At 42.6% G+C, this 20,145-nt stretch overlaps 1 protein-coding gene across 1 annotated transcript in view; it reads left to right on the top strand.

Moving 5' to 3' along the window:
* Positions 1–20,145, top strand: part of PDGFC (platelet derived growth factor C) — a 145,470-nt gene that overhangs the window by 76,552 nt on the left and 48,773 nt on the right. The window contains exon 2 of the mRNA XM_033060384.1: positions 1,097–1,292. Within this exon, the coding sequence (XP_032916275.1) occupies positions 1,097–1,292 (196 nt within the window). The remainder of the gene's footprint in view (positions 1–1,096; positions 1,293–20,145) is intronic.

Genomic DNA, 20,145 nt, shown 5'->3' with positions numbered 1-20,145 from the left:
GCAGTGCTGTTATTTTCACTGCCCTGATGATGTAAAAGAAAATACTTTTTCATATGTTGTGAAATATATCGTGGTTTGCAATCTTGTTTGTGTTTTTAAAGACAAAACATACCACGAAGTATAGTGTCCTCACTTTGACATGTTTATCTGAAATGGTGGTCCTTTGAATGCTTTGGAAATAGCACTCTGATGCACTAATCACTGGGAAAGTAATTTTTGTCACTGTTGACTCCTGTGTTGAGCATGCAACTCTCAGCTGAGAGACTGTACATTATAGAAAAATGTTTGTGACTCAGCTAACAAAAACCTAATGAAGTATCTAAATTAGAAATTCTGGTTTCATGCCTTTTATTCTTTTTACTGCATGCTGTCCTCTCTTACTGCAGTCAGTCCTTTGCAAGTGTGTGTGGATGTTGGAAAGACCACACTCTATTAGTTTGATATAATCAGCCATTCTGCTTAAAAGAAAAGTTACCATTTTCGTACCACAAATAGAAGGCACAAGTCCAGAAGAATAGAAAGCCTAAGTTCATCAGACTTTTAAATTACATTTAAATTTAGATTGATTCTGTTAAAATAGCAGTGCAGTGTCTGTGACCTTCTTTTCTTGCACGACATTATTTTAGCTGTGAATCTTTATATGTGGTATATTAAGGTACAATTGCAGTGTTTATTTTCATAGTAGATGGAAGTATGTATGTCTTTTATAAATTTAAGTGAATGTTCATCAGAATGCTGTTTATAAAGAAACGATGGAAAAATAAGGTAAAATATCCAACTGAATAAAACAATGAATAGCTGAAAGTAATAAGAAATCTCCAGTATAAAACTACAACCTTATTTTGTTACAAAATTTATTAATAGCTACCTCTGAGAATTCCTATAATTTACTGAGTGAAATATCAATCTGACAATACACAGGTTTTAGAAAAACTATTGTGTTATTGTCATTATACGGACTTTTCAAGCAGAAATTCTTGCCACATGAAGGAAAGCAAACAAAACGGAAGTGTCTTTATCCGTGCATACTATACCAACACTTTGGGAAAAGAGAAGGAATGAGTATTGATGCCTCTGTTTTCTGTCCTTCCTGTAGGTGTGCAGGACCCTCACCATGAGAAGATAATTACTGTGACTACTAATGGGAGTATTCACAGCCCCAAGTTTCCACACACATACCCACGCAACACTGTGCTAGTGTGGAAATTAGTAGCACTTGATGAAAATGTATGGATACAACTTACTTTTGATGAAAGATTTGGGCTTGAGGACCCAGAAGATGACATTTGCAAGTAAGTTACTTTCCCTTTCACTCAGGAAATTCTGAAAGGAGGTGATTGGAGATGAAATAAAAAAGCATTGCTTGAGTTTTGCAAAAATCGACACTTGTATGTTAATTTATTTATAATATACAGTAATTTCACGAATACAAACCGCAACAATTTGACCAAAATTTTGGTGGAAACCCGGAAGTGCGGCCAATATTCGGGGGCGGCTAATATATGAACAATATTCTAAAAACTGCCAACACGGAAGTGAGAGCCCGCGGCAGCCCCAAGCCAAGCTGGAGCCCGGCCGGCCCCGGCAGAGGTGGGAAAGCCTGGCAGAGGCGGGGCCAGCAGTGTGGGGGGCAGGCGGCTGAGCCTGAGCCAGCAGGGCGGGACAGGGGGGGTGGCAGAGCCCGGGCCAGCAGGGCGGGCGAGCCCGGGAGAACTGGGGCTAGCAGTGCAGGGGAGCATGGCAGAAGCAGGAAGGCCGGCGGGTGGGGCTGCCTGGCAGCGGGGGAAGCCCAGCAGAATCGGGGCCAGCAGCATGGGGGAACCCGGCGGTGCTGGGGCCTGCAGTGCCGGCCAGGGCGAGCAAATACAGCGGCGGTGCAGACGGGAGGGGGCGGCCGGCGAGTCTGGCGGCGGCCGCCCCGCCAGCAGGGCGAGCAAACACGGCGCGGGGCGGCCAGGGTGAGCCTGGCAGTGGCAGCAGCCCTGCTGGCAGGGCGAGCAAACGCGGCAGCAGGGTTGTGCTGACGGGAGAGGGGGGACAGTGAGCCCAGCGGCGGCGGCAGCACCACCCGACCAGTCCCGCCGAGCCGTGGCGCTGAGCTGGGCCACCCGGTCCCGTCGGCAACCATGAGTGGACCGAGCCTGCCTGGCCCCGCCCCGAGCCAGTAAACCCCGCTATGCCGCGATCCTGTTACTAATTGGCCAATTTGTGAAAGCTGTGCACGGATTCTCACTACGAATGAAAGTGCGGCTAATATTCGGGGTGCGGCTTATCTATTGACAAAGACAGCAACATTGTCGAGGCACCGGAAGTGCGGCTTATACTCCGTGCGGCTTGTATTCATGAAACTACTGTACATATTTTAAGTATTTTGTATGATTTTATGATTTTTTAGTATGATTTTATTTTATAGTGCTGGAGGAGATTTTCATGCTTGAAAGCTCTGGGTTGCTCCTGTTTTTACTTCTGCTTTCAATATATAGGCCTTAGATACATTACAACACAAAAATGTGATGTAGTTAATCTCCCTCTCAAGTAAAAGTTTGACATCTGGAAAAATATTCTTGACAGAATGTTAGAATTATGAATGTATAATTTTTACAGAGTAAGTTTTGTTAAGTTAAGAATTCATGTCATGACACAAAGTACTACACTGTTTTTTAAGACACCCCCACACAGTACTCTACTATATTTTAATGACATTAAATTCTCAAGTTATCTATGAAAAACAGTACTTAAAGTACTATGCTAATTGACATTTTCCAGTGGTACTGGTTTTTCCCTGACTTTGTTAAGTATCCGCATGCTCAGTCACTGGCAAAAGTTTCCATAGGACTTGTGGAATCTGTTTCCTTCCATGATTCTCAGCTGAAGGTTTTGTAATTTGGGAGAGAAACATTTCCAACATAACAGGCATCAGCACAGATGTACTTCTGAACCAAGCCATGTGGTTGATGAAGTTCTGGATGTTTTGTGAGGCAGTAGGACTGACATACACATTTCCTTTGTGAAGGTGAAAGAGAAGAGATCCCAAATTCTTGTATTCTGTATCTGTCTCTCACTGCAGCAACAAATCAGAAAAAGTCTTAATGTGTGAATGGTGGTACATTGTCTAGGCTCTTCAGTAAGTGTGGTAGCACATAAAGTACAGTAATTTCACGATTATAAGCTGCACCATTTTGACTAAAATTTTAGTCCGAACCTGGAAGTACGGCTTATAATCAGGTGCGGCTTATAATCGAGAAATTACTGTATGTCATTTAAATGCCATAGTCTCCTTTGATCCCTTCTTTGAGAGATACTTCACACAAGATTTTTGTTTCAAAGTAATTTTTTGTTTTGTTTTTCTGGCTTGATTTTTTTTTTGCGTGCATCATATACACATTTGACTTGATTCTTGTTTTCAGCTTTTCTAATTAGCTGTTATTCCATTGGTTGACATCTTGTATCAACTTTTGATAAAAGTATTAATTTTGGGGGTTTTTTTGCACTTATCCTTGATTGGGAAGAAGATGTTTGTAACATATAGATAAATACAGTAATTTCACGACCATAAGGCGCACCGGACTATAAGGCACACTCCCGGGAGTTGGCAAAATTCGCAACTTTGTAGACATATAAGCCCCACTGGACTATAAGACGCACTATTTTTTGCCATGAAGATCCGTACTGCGCACAACAAAGTAACAAATTAGTAACGGAAACACGTGATCGTGGAGTTTACTGGCAGGTGCACAATTTGGAAACATTTTTCACAGATTGGCGTAGACTTTCAAAGGCAGCCCCAGGTGTCTTCCCCGTGCAGTGGGCCCTGGCACTGCCGCCCGCCCCTGGTGCTGGCAGGCACGGCTCGGCGCAGCCACGGAGCCTCCTCCCCCTTGCGGCTCTGTGCTGTTGCGATGCTGTTCCCCCTCACGGCTGCGTGGAGCTGCCGTGCCGTTCCCCCTCGCGGCTCTATTGTACCACCATGCTGTTCCCCCTCATGGCTCTACAGAGCCGACCTGCCGCCCGTCCCTCACTCGGCTCGGCGGCACCACCCTCCTGCCGCCCATCCTCACTGGGCTCGGCGGCACGGCCACCCTACCGCCTGTCCTTGCTCAGCTCGGCCACCCTGCCACCTGTCCCTCGCTCGGCTCGGCCACCCTGCCGCCTGTTCCTTGCTCAGCTCGGTGGCGCCGCTGCTTCTCACCCCTTCCCCGCGGTCGCACGGGCTGCGCCACGGCCTCCGCTTTCCTGCGGCCGGCGGCGCTTCGCTCCCCTTGCGCCCGGATGCACTTCGCTCCCCTTGCGGCCGGCAGCACCTGGTGGCTCTTCGCTCCCCCTGTGGCCGGCGGCACTTCACTCTCCCCATGGCCAGGAGCACTTCGCTCCCCCTGCAGCCAACGGCGCTTCGCTCCCCCTGTGACTGCTGGCACTGGCTCCCTCCCTCCCCACGCAGCTTCTGCCAGCCATGGTCGCCCGCTCCCACCCCTCCTCACTACTCAGTGCTCCCGTGGCACCGCCCCCGCCTTGCATGCTCGCACTTCTGGGGTGGCAGATGTCTCAACTTTGTACATCAGATAAGGCGCACCGGACTATAAGGCGCACTTCCGGGTTAGGGAGAAAATTTTAGTCAAAAGGGTGCACCTTATAGTAGTGGAATTACTGTATGTTTTTTTCATTATTCTAAAGAAAATACAGTAATTTCATAAATACAAGCCACACCAATTTGACCAAAATTTTGATGGAAACCCAGAAGTGCGGCTAATATTCGAGGGCGGCTAATACATGAACAATATTCTAAAAGCTGCCAACACGGAAGTGAGAGCCCGCGGCAGCCCCAAGCCAAGCTGGAACCTGGCTGGCCCCGGCAGAGGTGGGAAAACCTGGCAGAGGCGGGGCCAGCAGTGTGGGGGGCGAGTGGCTGAGCCTGAGCCAGCAGGGCGGGACAGGGGGGGCGGCAGAGCCCGGGCCAGCAGGGCGGGCGAGCCCGGGAGAACTGGGGCTAGCAGTGCAGGGGAGCATGGCAGAAGCAGGAAGGCCGACGGGTGGGGCTGCCTGGTAGCGGGGGAAGCCCAGCAGAATCGGGGCCAGCAGCGTGGGGGAGCCCGGCGGTGCGGGGGCCTGCAGTGCCGGCTAGGGCGAGCAAACGCGGCGGCGGTGCAGACGGGAGGGGGCGGCCAGCGAGCCTGGCGGCGGCCGCCCCGCCGGCAGAGCCTGGCAGCGGCGGCAGCCCTGCCGGCCGGGCGAGCAAACATGGTGCGGGGCGGCCGGCGTGCCTGGCAGCGGCGGCGGCGGCTGGCCTGCCGGCAGGGCGAGCAAACGTGGCAGCGGGGCAGCCAGAGCGAGCCTGGCAGCAGCGGCGGCGGCTGCCCCGCTGGCAGGGTGAGCAAACGCGGCAGCGGGGCGGCCAGAGCGAGCCTGGCAGCGGCGGCGGCGGCTGCCCCGCTGGCAGGGCGAGCAAACGCAGCAGCGAGGCGGTGCTGATGGGAGAGGGGGGCCAGTGAGCCCGGCGGCGGCTGCAGCACCACCCGGCCGGCCCCGTCAGCAACCATGAGCGGGCCGAGCCTGCCTGGCCCCGCCCCGAGCCAGTAAACCCCGCTATGCCGTGATCCTGTTACTAATTGGCCAATTTGTGAAAGCTGCGCACGGATTCTCGCTACGAATGAAAGTGCGGCTAATATTCGGGGTGCGGCTTATCTATTGACAAAGACAGCAACATTGTCGAGGCACCGGAAGTGCGGCTTATACTCCGTGCGGCTTGTATTCGTGAAACTACTGTAATTACCAAGGCCATATCACTATTATACTAACAACTATAAACACATGTTTGCTGGAATGAGTGCAGTCCCTCTGTACAATAAATCCTTTCTTCTGGTAAAATTTCGCTTGCATTTTCTTTTCTTTGCATATGGCAGAGTGAAGTGGCAAGTGAAAGAAAATCCAGGTAGGGGACTCATTCATCCACTTGCAAAAAGAGAAGTAAGATAAGTTAAAATATTTTATAATATTATAACTATAATAGTATTTTAATTGGAGTACATTTGTTTTAAGTAAACAATGTGCTAAATCCAAAAGGACTGACACATTAAGAAACAGTGATAAGTCACTCATAATCTTCACTCAACTATAATCTTATCATGTTTGTATTTGCAGAGATTCCAGGAAGCTTTATGACTGCAATTCCTGATACATTTCCTACTGAGAAAATACTGGGCTTTTTGACTTGGAAGATTAAAATGAGAATTGTATTTCTTTCTAAAAAAGATTTATATTTTTGATTGTAACCAAGATTTCTCTAGGACTCCTCTGAATTTTAATTTCAGTAGGAATTTCATTAAAAAAAGAGAAATTGCACCTTATTTGATGTAAAGGGAATATAAATAACTAACAAGTTGAGGAAATAACTAAAACAAACAGATTAAATATGTAAAATAATTCTGCACAGACCAAGTTACCAGTTAGAGTTCCTAATAAGATTATTTATACTTCTTCCAATACTTTCTGTAGAAAACCTAAGGGTTTTTTTTTATTGACTAGATTACACAGTATTAATTACTATACTTTTTCTGCCATCTTGAAACACAAATCAGTATTGTTGATGTAGAGTGCTCAATGATTTCTCTGAAAGCAAGTTTATAGGACAAAGGATAGAGTGAAACATCACATGAAGCTTAATCTATTATAATTCTATACCTTTAGCCCTGACATATGACCGTGACTAACTAAAAACTGCAGCCAGGAAACATTGGACTTTCTATGCAGTGTACAGTGTGTATCAAGATATAATTTTCTCCCTTCTGTGGTGAATGAGACAACCTCATGAGTTACCTGCTGTGGTCGTTGTCACAGTTTTCAGTCTCTCTACCTGCTTCTTGAACTGTTCATTTTGGGTAATGCCAGGACTTTCTCCATCATCTCTGTAGAATGTGGTGCCCTGTGGTGTCAGCTCATAGGGCTGATGAGAGAATATTCTGGAGAATATCAGCTAAAGATAATTAGCAGTTTTTAAATCTCATAATCAGTAAAATATTACTCATACTTCAGAGGAAAATAAAACTCAAATATATCCAGTTGTACAAGTGTTTTTTGTTTAACGTAGTTCTATAACACGTTTAGAATAGTAGTGGTAACTAAAAAATGTCATATATGTATCCTGAAGCTATGGCAAGTTTTTTCCTGTATCTGACCTCCTCATTCACATTTCTTCAAAGTCACTTCTGAGATTTCAACCTATTCAGTGAAGTCTTTTCATGTAGAGCAAATATCACATTTTACAGATACTTTGCAAGTACCAGTAGAGCCTCTACTTCAAATATTTTCCCACATGCAAATCAAACTGATCCTGCATGTTTTGGTTTTTTTTTTCCTCACTCTGTTTTTTACTTGTAATTCAACTTACAGTATTTATTAATGTAGTAAATTTGCATTACAACAAATTCTATGTTTAAGACCTGCCCTTCTGACTCAGCCTCACCTGAAGTAGTATTAACGTGCATGTTGTTCTGCTAATTCTCAACAGTCTTAAGCATGATTGCTGTGTAAGTTTCAATTACAGGTTTTTTTTAGAATGAAATTCTGATATTTTGCTTGTACTTAACCAGGTGATTTTTATCCTGGTTTTAAAATGGTGATGTACTTGAAATTCATGCCCATCATGTTTCCATTCCTTTAAAGATAGTCAATGGTTTTTGGTTTGTTTTTTTTTTTTTTTTTTTACAATAGTTCTATTTCATCTGTTCTTCATCCTTCCTATGGACACAATGTTAAGAATCCCACTGTGTCCTTTCCAAAGTGAACACAAACTCCGCTTTATTTGGAAACTAGTTCAATGCATATATCTAGAAGATATTTAGGGTATTTGGTTGACAGTAGGGATATATAAATCTCTGCAATATTACAGTAATTTCAGTTTCATGCACTTTGTTTGATTTCAGTTATGACTTGCAAAAGAAAAATGTTACAAGCAAAAAAATCCCTCTTCAAACCAAGCAAACAAAAAGAAGGATGTAACTCTTGGGTTTTTTGTGTACCCAAGACATTGTCTTGTTGTGTCTACATGATAAAAGTGGCAGTGAATTTCTAGCAGAAGCGTCGCGAATTTGGATTGTATACGCCTGCCCTTTCTGATGAAATAAAAATGCAGTTTTCTGCTGTTGGTAAGGTAACTGATATGGCAGGTCATTATTTTCATGATGCTAGCCCCTCAATCCTGTTTTAATCATAAAGCCATTAGACTTCTGTGCCAGACAGCTCCTATTGCCAGAGAGCTGCCATAACTTTTCTTGACCAAAAAATGACTTTTGCTCAGCTGTTGCTTGTTATTCAAATTTGTTGCTTTCTGTTGATAAGAACATGAGGTGTTAACAGCTTTATTATGAACTCCTCTGTGACAGAAAGACATAGGTTTAGCTTTCTTCCAGTCAGAACATAGATGTTACAATTGCCCCTGAAGGGAAATGTGATGATGTGACTTGGTTGTTTATCGGAGCATTACAATACAAGGCAAAAATAGGAAAGGGAAAGGAAAGAATCTTTCTTCCGTTGGGAGCATGTATCAAACTTGCTCTCTTTCTGTGCATGGAGTGGCTCTAGTTGTTCATCTGAGTAGTGGTTGCAGCTGTTCTTTCTAATCATCTGATGATTACAGTCTGACTTTTATTATGTGTAATAAAACACAGAAATGTGTCACAAATCCACAGTGGAATTACTGTAGATAAGGTGATAAGGATAAAATACATGAGTAAAAGGCTGTGGAACTAACTGACAGTAGAATAATAAATACCTTTTACCAATATCTTCATGTTAGAATGGTTACACTAATTTCCAACTCTCTTTATCCCTCCAATAGTTGAAATTATCACCTGTACTTAGTTTGTTTGTTTTGGGGAGGAGGGAGGATTTTAGCAGCTGCAGATATTAATCTGTTCATTTACATGTATATGTAAAGCATTAACCTATAATGTTTGAAAGAAATGTAAAAGCTTGTCTACTTTGATATATGTAATTTGTAGAACTTTTTCCTGCAGAAAATTAGTTAAGCTGAATGCAGCTGACAGGCAACTAACCTAGGGTAAAATCTGTGCAACTTGTTTTTCCTCTTGCTGTCAAATTTTTAATTGTGGGAATGTTCTTTCTGTGAGGATTCTTAGGATGATGCTTTATTATTCAGTGCCACCTGTATCAAATTCACTACCTCCCCTTTCCATGTTTCTCTAGTCTACTTTCCTTCACTGCAGATCTGTTGTGACTGAGCTGTTGCCTTCCATTCATGGAACATCAAGATTCTGCAGTAGAAGCTGTAATTCAGACTGCTTCAATAGTCATATATGTTCCTAATGAATCTGTTGTTAGGAAATTGTTGATAAGAATGAAATTAGAACATTTAGCTTAGTCTGACAACACCAAAAATGGTATATTAAAGAGGAAACATACAGACACTGTCTTACGAAGTGGCTACGAAGGAGGAAAATGTTTGCTAGCAGTCTTTTTTCTTTTTTTTTATCATAATTTGTTTTGAATGGTTGCTAGAGAGTGATAATATATAGTAAACACAATCAAAAGACTAAACATTTTGTTACGTAATTTTCCAAAGAGACCTTTCTCTGTAATATAAGACACAATGAGTTAGTTGCACCATGTGGAGCTTGCTTTTTTGTTATTATTACAAATCTGAATCTCTTGTATGTGGAATAGAATATGGATGCATAACTGTGACTCTCTAATGCCTCAGTAAAAAAGACAACAGAAATTTTACTTCCGTTTTGCTCCCTTTTATGGAAACACCTTGCAACATCAAGAGAGTGCATGCATTAAAGGATAATATCAGCATAATTTTCTTCTATTCAGAAGAAATTGCATCCCACACTCTACCCCCTAGATAACATAAAAAAGTTTTTTTTTCCTTGTTTTACCTTGGGTGTATTACAGAGTCAATGTTGAAGACAGCGCTAATATAAAGCGTAGATTTGTGAAAGAAATAGAACTTTTAACATAAAGTAAGTATTCTGATGCTATTGAGGGCAGCATGTTCCTTATCAACATCTAGTTCCCAAGAAAATTGTTTTCTGGACACAATTGATGGGCTGATTTTACTATCAGTGTTAAATTCTTCTCATTGTCTGTGGTTACAGACAGTGAAGTTATCTCCTGAGTAAGTACAAAGTTCAAGTTGGCTTTGAATAACTGGATAAGGACCTTTAAATGAACTCTGTATTTAAAGTGGAATTGGTGCAGACCATGTTCACGGTGACTCATGTTGTTAAGTAGCTGGGCTGCTGGGATTTTTACTGCTTCCCAACATACTTCTGAAGATGAAAGGATTGCAGCTGCCACCTTTATTTGAGTATTCAAAAAAGAGCCCCCAAAAACTGTAAGGCTTCAAACTGGGAAAATCCCCAAAATATTGAGTACCAAAACCCACAGAATCTTGAAAGCAGAGGTGAAAGTTATAGCGAAGACTAATCCTTAAAACCCTTTTCTTACAGCTGTTGCCTTAGGATTTCAGATGTTCAATTTAAACCACCTGTTTTTTTATGAGAAAATAATCAATGATATGATATTCAATAAGGGCAGGTGCTGGATTCTGAATCTGAGATGGGGCAACTCTGGGTGTACACACAGACTGGGGAATAAGAAGCTGGAGAACAGTGCCATGGAAAGGGACCTGATCGATGTCAAGTTGAACATGAGTCATTGTACCATGGCAGCCAGGAGGGCTGACCCTGTCCTGGGGAGTATCAGGCACAGCATGGCCAGCTGGGCAAGGGAAGGACTTGTTCTACTCTGCTCTGCACTGGGGCAGCCTCACCTTGAACACTGTGTGCAGTTTTGGGTGCTGCAATATGAAAAAAAAAAAAAAAAAAATTAAGCTGTTAGTAAGTGTCCAGAGGAGGGCCACAAGGATGGTGAAGGCTCTGGAGGGGAAGCTGTGTGAGGAGCAGCTGAGGTCACTTGGTCTGTTCAGCCTGCAGAAAAGGAGACCTCGCTGTAGTTACAACTTCCTTGTGAGCAGAAAAGGTGCAGGCACTGATCTTCTTTGTGGTGACCGACTGTGGGACCCGAGAGAATGGCCTGAGGTTGTATCAGAGCAGATTTAGGTTGGGTATCAGGAAAAGATTCCTCGCCATAAGGGTGTTTGGGCATTGTAACAGCTCCCCAGGTAAATGGTCACAGCACCAACTTGACAGAGCTTAAGAAGCTTTTGGACAATGTTTTTGGGTAAATGGTGTGACTCTTGAAGATGGTCCTGTGCAGGGTCAGGAGTTGGACTTGATGATCTTTGTGGGTTCCTTCCAACTCAGAATATTCTGTAATTCTATGAGATTCAACACATGGGTGGACTGAGCTCTGTTTAGGTGACTCTACATATCAGTGATACTGAAGTGTCTCATAATTGCTTGTAACTTCTATAAAAATGAAACCATAACTGAGTTAAAATTTATTATAGCTCTGTTCTGTGATTCAGATCCATTTGTAAAGGAATGACAGTGTTATAAAAAGCATATGAACTCTCATTCCTCAATACAAAATATTTAAGTTTTTCCCATCACATAAATAATTTTTAATCATTTTTATTCAAAGTCTGAAAGGGAGACATAAAATTTAAATGGTTGGGATGAGTTCTAGAATTCAAGTGCTTTAGTTTAATTGAAATACTGATGGCAGAGAATTAGTATGAAATACCCAATTTAATCTGAAGTCCTTTGTAGCAGCATTGATGTTTTATCAATGGCATTTTAGGAACAGTGTGTAGAAAATTACATAAAACCTGTGTTAATATAGGCTGATGGAGTAATTTCTTCTCATGTTTCTAGTGTTTTTCTGTGGTTTCAATTTTTTTTCTTTGATCCATTTGCAAGACAAGTGAAGAGTAGTGCCAGTACAAGAGAGGTTTGGATGCTAAATGATTAAATGGAGGATGAGAGTGGGGGATGGGGATCAAAATTCATGAGAAGTTATCTTGATTTAGGAGCAAAGTCTTCTGATTATCTAAAAATTGTTGTTTTATATACAAAGAAAATAGTTTTATACTGCAAAGGTTTTTATCTCATGTGGGTTGAAATGTAACAATATTATTTCAATTTAATGAATAGAATTCTAATGAAGAATCCAACAGACTTATGCTTCCTGATTTCTTAGTGTTTTTAAGAAAAAATGAGTGATTTTTTTGCATAAAAAGAAATATCTGGATATGTTTCTTCTCTATTTTGATGTCACAGAACAAAACTATAGTGTTTTGGGGTTTTTTCTTTCATTATTTAGATTTTGGTGGTTTAGTTTATTTGGATTTTTTTTAGAAATATCTTTCTTTTGGATATTGCATGATTCCAGAAAAAAAAAATCCATGTAATTCAAGCATTAACTCATCTTTCAGCTGGTGCAAGCCTTTGGGTTTAACTACTGTTCACTGTTCAGTGTGGCAGAGGTGTGTACTGTATCCAGAAGCACATGCTTTCTTTGGGGTTCTCTACTAATTATTAAAAGTTGCTTAATACCTTTCTCGTGATAAGAGATCTATAAGTGTGATAAAGCAGATATCACAGGCAATAAAAGATGATAAAAACAAATCTGAAAAGCAAAGCTCAGTATGATTTTAACTGAAGCTACTCTGTAACACATTTCCTAGGCTTCTTCAAGAAGAGTAAACTATTCTATTGTACAGAAAGGGCTTAAAGCTGCAAAATTGTATTCTCTAAGCAAATTGGAATGAAACATAGGAAAGGAAAAGTGAAGGTGATGTCTCTCTGAGCGGACTGGGAGGACTGCAGAGCACAGGTGATGTGATCAGAAGGGCAGGCTGCACAAACCTAGAGACTGCATTCTTGCCCACCTACCTTTGCCTCAATTTCAGCAAATGCAGCATTGATTTTTAGTATCCACTGTTGTTAGAGGACACTATAATAGATATTATTTTGGAAGTAATTTGCCACCTGTTTTCAGTCCAGATGAGTGTATAGGAGATAAGTGGGTGGTTGACATAAAACTTTACTCCTTTTTCACACCAGAGACTACAGTCATTGACTTAAAAAAAATTTAGGCTCCTTAAAATTTCTTCCTGGTCCTCTCAATCTCAAGCAAGCTTTTTGAATAAAGTAAACTATGTCCCCACTATCAAAATATTTTTGCAAATGGTCTTAATCCTAATTTATTGCTTCTAAAATTTTTTTGTTTTACTGTAGTTGGCAGTGTTTCTAATGGTGAAGACCAAAGTTATTTTCTTTGAATGTGAATGTGGAACTGCTGGATCTTGCTTCTCTCTAGGGTGCGCTGGGAACAGTTGTTATTGATGGAGTTCTTCTGCTCTCACCCTACCACTTATTAAAATATGGAAGTAAATCTCTACTTTCAGGGGCAGAAAAGCATACTGTGAGCCATCACCACCTGAGTTCAGGGACACAAACAGACCCTGTAGACACCTGTAGCCAGTAGTTTCTGGTGTGGCTCAATTAAGCTTCTGATGGCAAGTGAAATGCAAACTGCAGAGTCCAACCTGGCAACATTATCTAAAGTTACCTCGTGTAGTCTAAATATGCCAGTTTAAGCATAGCATACACTCCCTTACTTATGTTTTCTGATAACTGAAAGTCTAAGCAGTGTTATGATGTTAGACTCACCATCAGATATATAAACAGGATTAAACAGGAATAGCAGACATTCCAGCTGTTCTGTTTCTAGATGGACAGTGTTGTGTAGCTTTTCCTTTTTAGCTTTCTCCACTTGTCCTCTTCCTTTCTTCTCTTCTTCTCACTAAAAACTATCCTTGCTTCTTTGTGTATCATTGACATTTTAACAAAGTATGTTTCTCGCCTGGAATTGTAGTCAGACAGCATTACCAGCAAATATTTTCAGTCAGACAAGTTTGTAATAATCCAGTCTTGCACTCAATGCTGCTCCATTAGGATAAAGTAGAAGTAAAATGTAAACCAATTTGCATCAATCTGGTCACCAGGACATCTGAGAAGATGCATGTGCATCAGAACCTGAGGAAAGAAAGATGCATTATTATAAAAAAAAATTAGGTGGTCATGTGGGAGCATCTTAGGGGCTTTATACAGTAAAATTATTAGATCATCTCATTTTCTGAAAGCAGCACGTGAAGAGGGAGACCAGCGCTGTAGCACCAATTAAGACATATATCTTCAGAGTAACCTTTAATTCATATACTGTGGCTGGACTAAAAATAGATTTGCATAATTTTATGATCATCAATTTATAACTAGTAAAATTGAAATGAGAGAAAACTTGTTACGCTCCTTAGATGAAAAGTGATCTCCTTCTAGGATTGGAAATACATTTTTTTCTGGCTCATGCAGACTGCTCTGTTACATTACACAATTTTTTCACCTTCTGTTTAAGTAGCAATTATTAGCCTGTCCTGAAGCAGAATATCAGACTTTGTGACAACTGGTCTGTCCTGAATTGGTAAATACTGTGTGCAGGCACAGCTGCCAAGAGGGCATATGTTATTGTATCGCTGAGCTAAAGAAAATAAATGTGTTTTCATTTAAATACACATAGATAGAGCCCCAGCCTCCCCTGAAGTAGGCAGGAGTTGCGTAGGGAACATGAGAAGCTTATCCAGGCATGTAATGGTGTTCTAATATCAGAGGCTACTTGAGGGGAAGGGAAGCAGCCTGCACTGCCCTAGCAGACTCTTCGCATTGCTAAAAATGCCTCTTATGCACCTTGTGGGTTTTTTTTTCTCACCCAAAACTAGACTTTTGAATAAGTTAGGAAAGTGCTTAGCCAGTAGTTTGCACATCATTGACTGAAGCCATTGCTGCATTTCAGGATTTATATCCTGTAATATCTTTGAGAGTGCATAAAGAAGAAATTACCCTTTGAGATACTAGAATAAATATTTCTAATGCTGCTTGAAAAACAATGGTAAAAAATGTGTTTGTGGATTCACAGAAGCTGGAAGAGATACATTGACTGCTGTGAACAGTGTGAGTAGAGGAAGAATTTTTATAGTGGATTAGAAATAGTGCTTTACAATCTTGACTGTAAATGTGCACTCTGAAGTCCATTAGAGTTTTTGGTTTTTTACAAAATGTTGATATGTACAGTAGGAACATGTGATTTATTATGATTGCTGTAATTCGCAAGATAAAATATACCAGACTTTACAGATTAGTCCTGGGAAAAAGTTGATAAGGCATTTAATTCTCAAAAATCTGGAATGTGTAGTACTGTACAGTGCAGGATACTTATTAAGCTGATTTGCTTTGTGAGGAGAGACAGTAGCTGCATCTTGGTGAAGGCAAAAGTGTTTTGGAGAGTGTAATGTCCAGTGCAGCTGGACTCTGAACTTTGGTGGTCATTTCCATGTGATATTTTATTGTAAGATGATAATAATAATTATAATACAGGCAATGCCTTGCACAGCAGGAAACAAGGAAAAATAATAAAACTACTGCTGTACAAAACAGTAAGAATACTTTGTCCTGTTACCATTTTTTGTTGTGTGTGTTATTATTTATTTCATAACTGGTGCAGAATCCTAAGGAGGTCCAGTGCATAGCACAAAGTAGACGATTGGAAGTAAAACAGTACAGGAAAAGGTTTTATGTAGATGATATCCATTTTTTAGTCCTTGAAAAAGAACCTTTCCAAGTAACTTCTAATTTTGTAGAAAATCTTTTTTATTTGCTGTATTTTATATGACTGCAGGAGAATCTGTTGTCAGATAGGGAAAAGGTAAGTGTAGCATATTAATTGTGAGTGTCAGATTTTTTTGGAACCTTAATGTCCACATTCTTTGTATTTAAAGATGAAGACCAAAGTAAATACATGGACTGGGGCACTATTTGCAGGCTGATTTGTATGTGTACATTTTTTCCAAGCTCACCATTTTTCCCAAATTCTTCTTTGATATATAGTAACAGTAGGGATGGTCTGAAATGTCATGCCCTTTTTTGTGTATATGTCTGTTCTGCTCATAGTGTCCGATTTTTAGACCAAATTTAATCTGTATTTTGAAAAAGCTAAATATATTTCTTATTCTGATTGGCATTGGGAATGCTGTCATTCTATAATACAATGAAGGTAAGTATAGGTTACTTCTAAGAAATTTGACAATTGGTGTTTTAAAAGGAAGAGTTTGAGAAACCATCTTGTTTCCTTACCTCCAATTCTGATCTGGCAGATTACAGTAATTTCACAAATACAAGCCGCACCAATTTGACCAAAATTTTGGTGGAAACCCGGAAGTGCAACTAATATTCGGGGGCGGCTAATATATGAACAATATTCTAAAAGCTGCCAACACGGAAGTGAGAGCCCGCGGCAGCCCCAAGCCAAGCTGGAGCCCGGCCGGCCCCGGCAGAGGTGGGAAAGCCTGGCAGAGGCGGGGCCAGCAGTGTGGGGGGTGGGTGGCTGAGCCTGGGCCAGCAGGGGGGGCAGGGGGGGTGGCAGAGCCCGGGCCAGCAGGGCGGGGGAACCTGGGAGAACTGGGGCTAGCAGTGCAGGGGAGCATGGCAGAAGCAGGAAGCCCGGTGGGTGGGGCTGCCTGGCAGCGGGGGAAGCCCAGCAGAATCGGGACCAGCAGCGTGGGGGAGCCCGGCGGTGCGGGGGCCTGCAGTGCCGGCCAGGGCGAGCAAACGCGGCGGCGGTGCAGACGGGAGGGGGCGGCCGGCGAGTCTGGCGGCGGCCGCCCCGCTGGCAGAGCCTGGCAGCGGCGGCAGCCCTGCCGACCGGGCGAGCAAACATGGCGCGGGGCGACCGGCATGCCTGGCAGCGGCAGCGGCGGCTGGCCCACCGGCAGGGCGAGTAAACGCAGCAGCGGGGCGACCGGCATGCCTGGCAGCGGCGGCGGCGGCTGGCCCGCCGGCAGGGCGAGTAAACGCAGCAGCGGGGCGGCCGGCATGCCTGGCAGCAGCGCCTGGCCCGCCGGCAGGACGAGCAAACGCGGCAGCGGGGCGGTGCTGACGGGAGAGGGGGACCAGCGATCCCGACGGCGGCGGCAGCCCTCCGGCCGGGCGAGAAAACGCGGCAGCGGGGCAGCCGGCGTGCCTGGCAGCGGCGGCGGCGGCTGGCCCGCCGGCAGGACGAGCAAACGCGGCAGCGAGGCGGTGCTGACGGGAGAGGGGGGCCAGTGAGCCCGGCGGCAGCTGCAGCACCACCCTGCTGGCCCCGTCAGCAACCATGAGCGGGCCGAGCCTTCCTGGCCCCGCCCCGAGCCAGTAAACCCCGCTATGCCGCGATCCTGTTACTAATTGGCTAATTTGTGAAAGCTGCGCACGGATTCTCGCTACGAACGAAAGTGCGGCTAATATTCGGGGTGCGGCTTATCTATTGACAAAGACAGCAATATTGTCGAGGCACTGGAAGTGCAGCTTATACTCCGTGCGGCTTGTATTCGTGAAACTACTGTATACTGTCTCTTTCTAGAAGATTCTTATTCAAGTGTTTGAAATGCTGTATCAATAGAAGGTGTATGGGTATAAATTAGTTTGTACAGAGGCTGAATTCTGTAGTTCTGTAGTCATGAAATTATTGTTTATGTGCTTACTCCATATTAGTAGTTTAATATGCGTTTAAATAGTTGAAAGCTTGCTGAGCATAGAATTGTTTTTGTTTTAGAGGCTGAAGTACATTTACCAATGTATCTAGTTTTCAATTTCTCATTCTTGTCCCTTTGTTGCTACAAGCAGATGTCACATTTAGAGGCTGTGGGGTATTCACATAAGTTCATCAGTGCACCTAGATACCAGTAATGGGGATTTATTTTCTAGATTAAGTTGTGTGCCAACTTTCTTTTCATCAGGGAAATGTTTTCAGTAATGCACAATTTATTAACTGGCACTGAAGTAAATGTTTGATACAAATGGGAGTTTTGGGGAAAAGAGACACATTTCCTTGGGCCTCTTCTTTTTGCATACGGTGCCAAAATGCATTTATCAAGGGACAAAAGCTGCTTTGCAAAATGTGTATTTCTCCCCTTCACATGATACTGATCCACAAAAAATGGAAAATATATTTCCTGGTAGACTGGAGTGTGGTAGTGCAGCAGTTAACTTGTCCAAGTCAAACAACCAGTGCATCCTTTTTCATGAAAAGGGTTTGAATGTTTGGAGAGTAGAATTTGGGGGTTTGAACTCTGTCTTGTGTTTCTTTTCCACTTGTAGTGCGGTAAGTGTATATTTATGATCAAAGTGACTTACAGTGAATGAAAGGGAATAGAATTCAAATCTAAGGATTAATTTTTTTATTTCATACATCCTAAATAACAAAGTAGAAATACAGAGAGAGCTGCGTGGTAGTGTTAGAAGCCTCAGGCTGTTATTAATCAGTGAAAGAAAAGATTAAACAGGGAGAACCATGGCAACCACGTAACATTTGTGAATGAATCGGTGTTCCCATGAGACGGTACCTATTGTGCAATACTGCATATTCTAAAATAGATGTGTTCAAAGTAGATTGGCACAGAAACTACAGTCCTTATTTGGGGAATGGCAGTTAGAAATGTTCTCTATTTATACTTTTGTCTGATTTGAAGGAGAGGTGTCTGCTAGGGAAGACAGGACCCTCCCTTGGACTGGAGAATATAATATAAATCCCTCTCTCTGAATTATTATAATTTTGAAATTAAGGGGCTCTCAGGCAAAGATACGAGGATAGGAATAACAGTTCTTTACTAGTATGTATAACAAGGCAAACAAAAACAAGAACAACTATGGCATTAATAACAAACAGAACCAGGGACCCAGTAACAGTCCTCTCAGATGAGATGGCAAAGGAGGGAGGGGAGGCTTTGCTTCGCAAAGCGCTGGGGTGGTTGATCCCCATGCCCCTGCAGGACTCTGAAGAGCACTAAGATGGAACAGCAGGAATGAGCAAAAGATCCCGGTCTGGTGGACAAGATGTATCAGAAACTTGGTGGCAGCAGTTGGAACTGCTGGAAGTCCAGCAGGGCAGAGTGGTGCAGGGCTACAGCGTAGAGAAACCCAGAGTGGTGCTGAGGAAGCACAGGGGCTGGGGCAACGGTGGTCCGAATGCGAGCAGGGCCGAGAGAAATGGGTTCAGGATTCCTGGGAAGAAGAAGAAGAAGAAAGGAGGAAGAAGAAGCAGAAGAAGGAAGGAGGAAGAAGACGTAGAAAGGAGGAAGGAGAAGAGGAAGAATAAAAGGAAGAAGAAGAGGAAGAAGAAAAGGAAAAAGAAAGGAAGAAGAAAAAGAGGAAGAAGAAGAGGAAGAAGAAAAGGAAAAAGAAAGGAAGAAGAAAGGAGGAAGAAGAAGAGGAAGATGAAGAAGAAGAACAAGAAAAACAAGAAGAAGAAGAAGAACAAAAAGAACAAGAAGAAACGCAGAGGGAGAGACCTAGTAACTCCCCCCTGCTCTCCTTTTCCTGGGCCCATCCAACCCTTTGTTTCTTCAAGTACCCATAAGTACCAGCAGTCAGCAATTCCCAGCAAGTCATGGGAAAAATTCTATAGGTAAGAAGGAACAAAGGAAAAGAAACCTAACCCCCCAACAACATTGATTATCTTTATTTCATAGAAAATGTAAACACGGCAGGATACTTGAGGGTTTTACGCTCATTTGTTGGCTGGAAGTGATGCCTACTGCTAGAAGCGATGTTTGTATATAATTAAACAAAATTTTCTGAGTGCAAAAAGTGACCTCATCAGTTATTTATTTGGATTATATCTGAGTTTGTTGTTTCTTTCCAGTGACGGTTATAACACTGAGATCATAGAACAGCAAATACAGAAACTACTATGGAAATTTATTTCCCATCAAATCACTGGTGTTCCATCATCTTTTCTCTGTTTATGCATTAAAACATCAAGCATGATGATTTCATGACAGGTGTCATAGAAGATAAGCCTTTTCCCAATTATTGGATAATCTGTAATGGCATCCAAAGGAGTTTCCTCTTGCAGGAGAAGACACTGCCAAATCCTTCTAAAGAGGGTGAGTCCTAGAAGCAAATTACCCATGTTGTGAGCCTCAGGAACTGTAGACAAATTACTCTGGGTAACTTTGTTTGAAAATTCATATTGGAAAGACAAAATCCAGAGGGAATGTTTTAAATAATTAAAATTTTATATTGGCTAGTTTTTGAAAAATGTTTTCTTCCAGTATCCTGACTTGCTGTCATTCAAAGTAGCCCCACTTAAATATTTCTAATGATGTTGAGCAGAATAATCTTTACTGAGCTT

Source organism: Catharus ustulatus, chromosome 5, assembly GCF_009819885.2.
Source record: "Catharus ustulatus isolate bCatUst1 chromosome 5, bCatUst1.pri.v2, whole genome shotgun sequence".
Taxonomy (NCBI): domain Eukaryota; kingdom Metazoa; phylum Chordata; class Aves; order Passeriformes; family Turdidae; genus Catharus; species Catharus ustulatus.
This window is presented reverse-complemented; position numbering and strand designations above follow the sequence as displayed.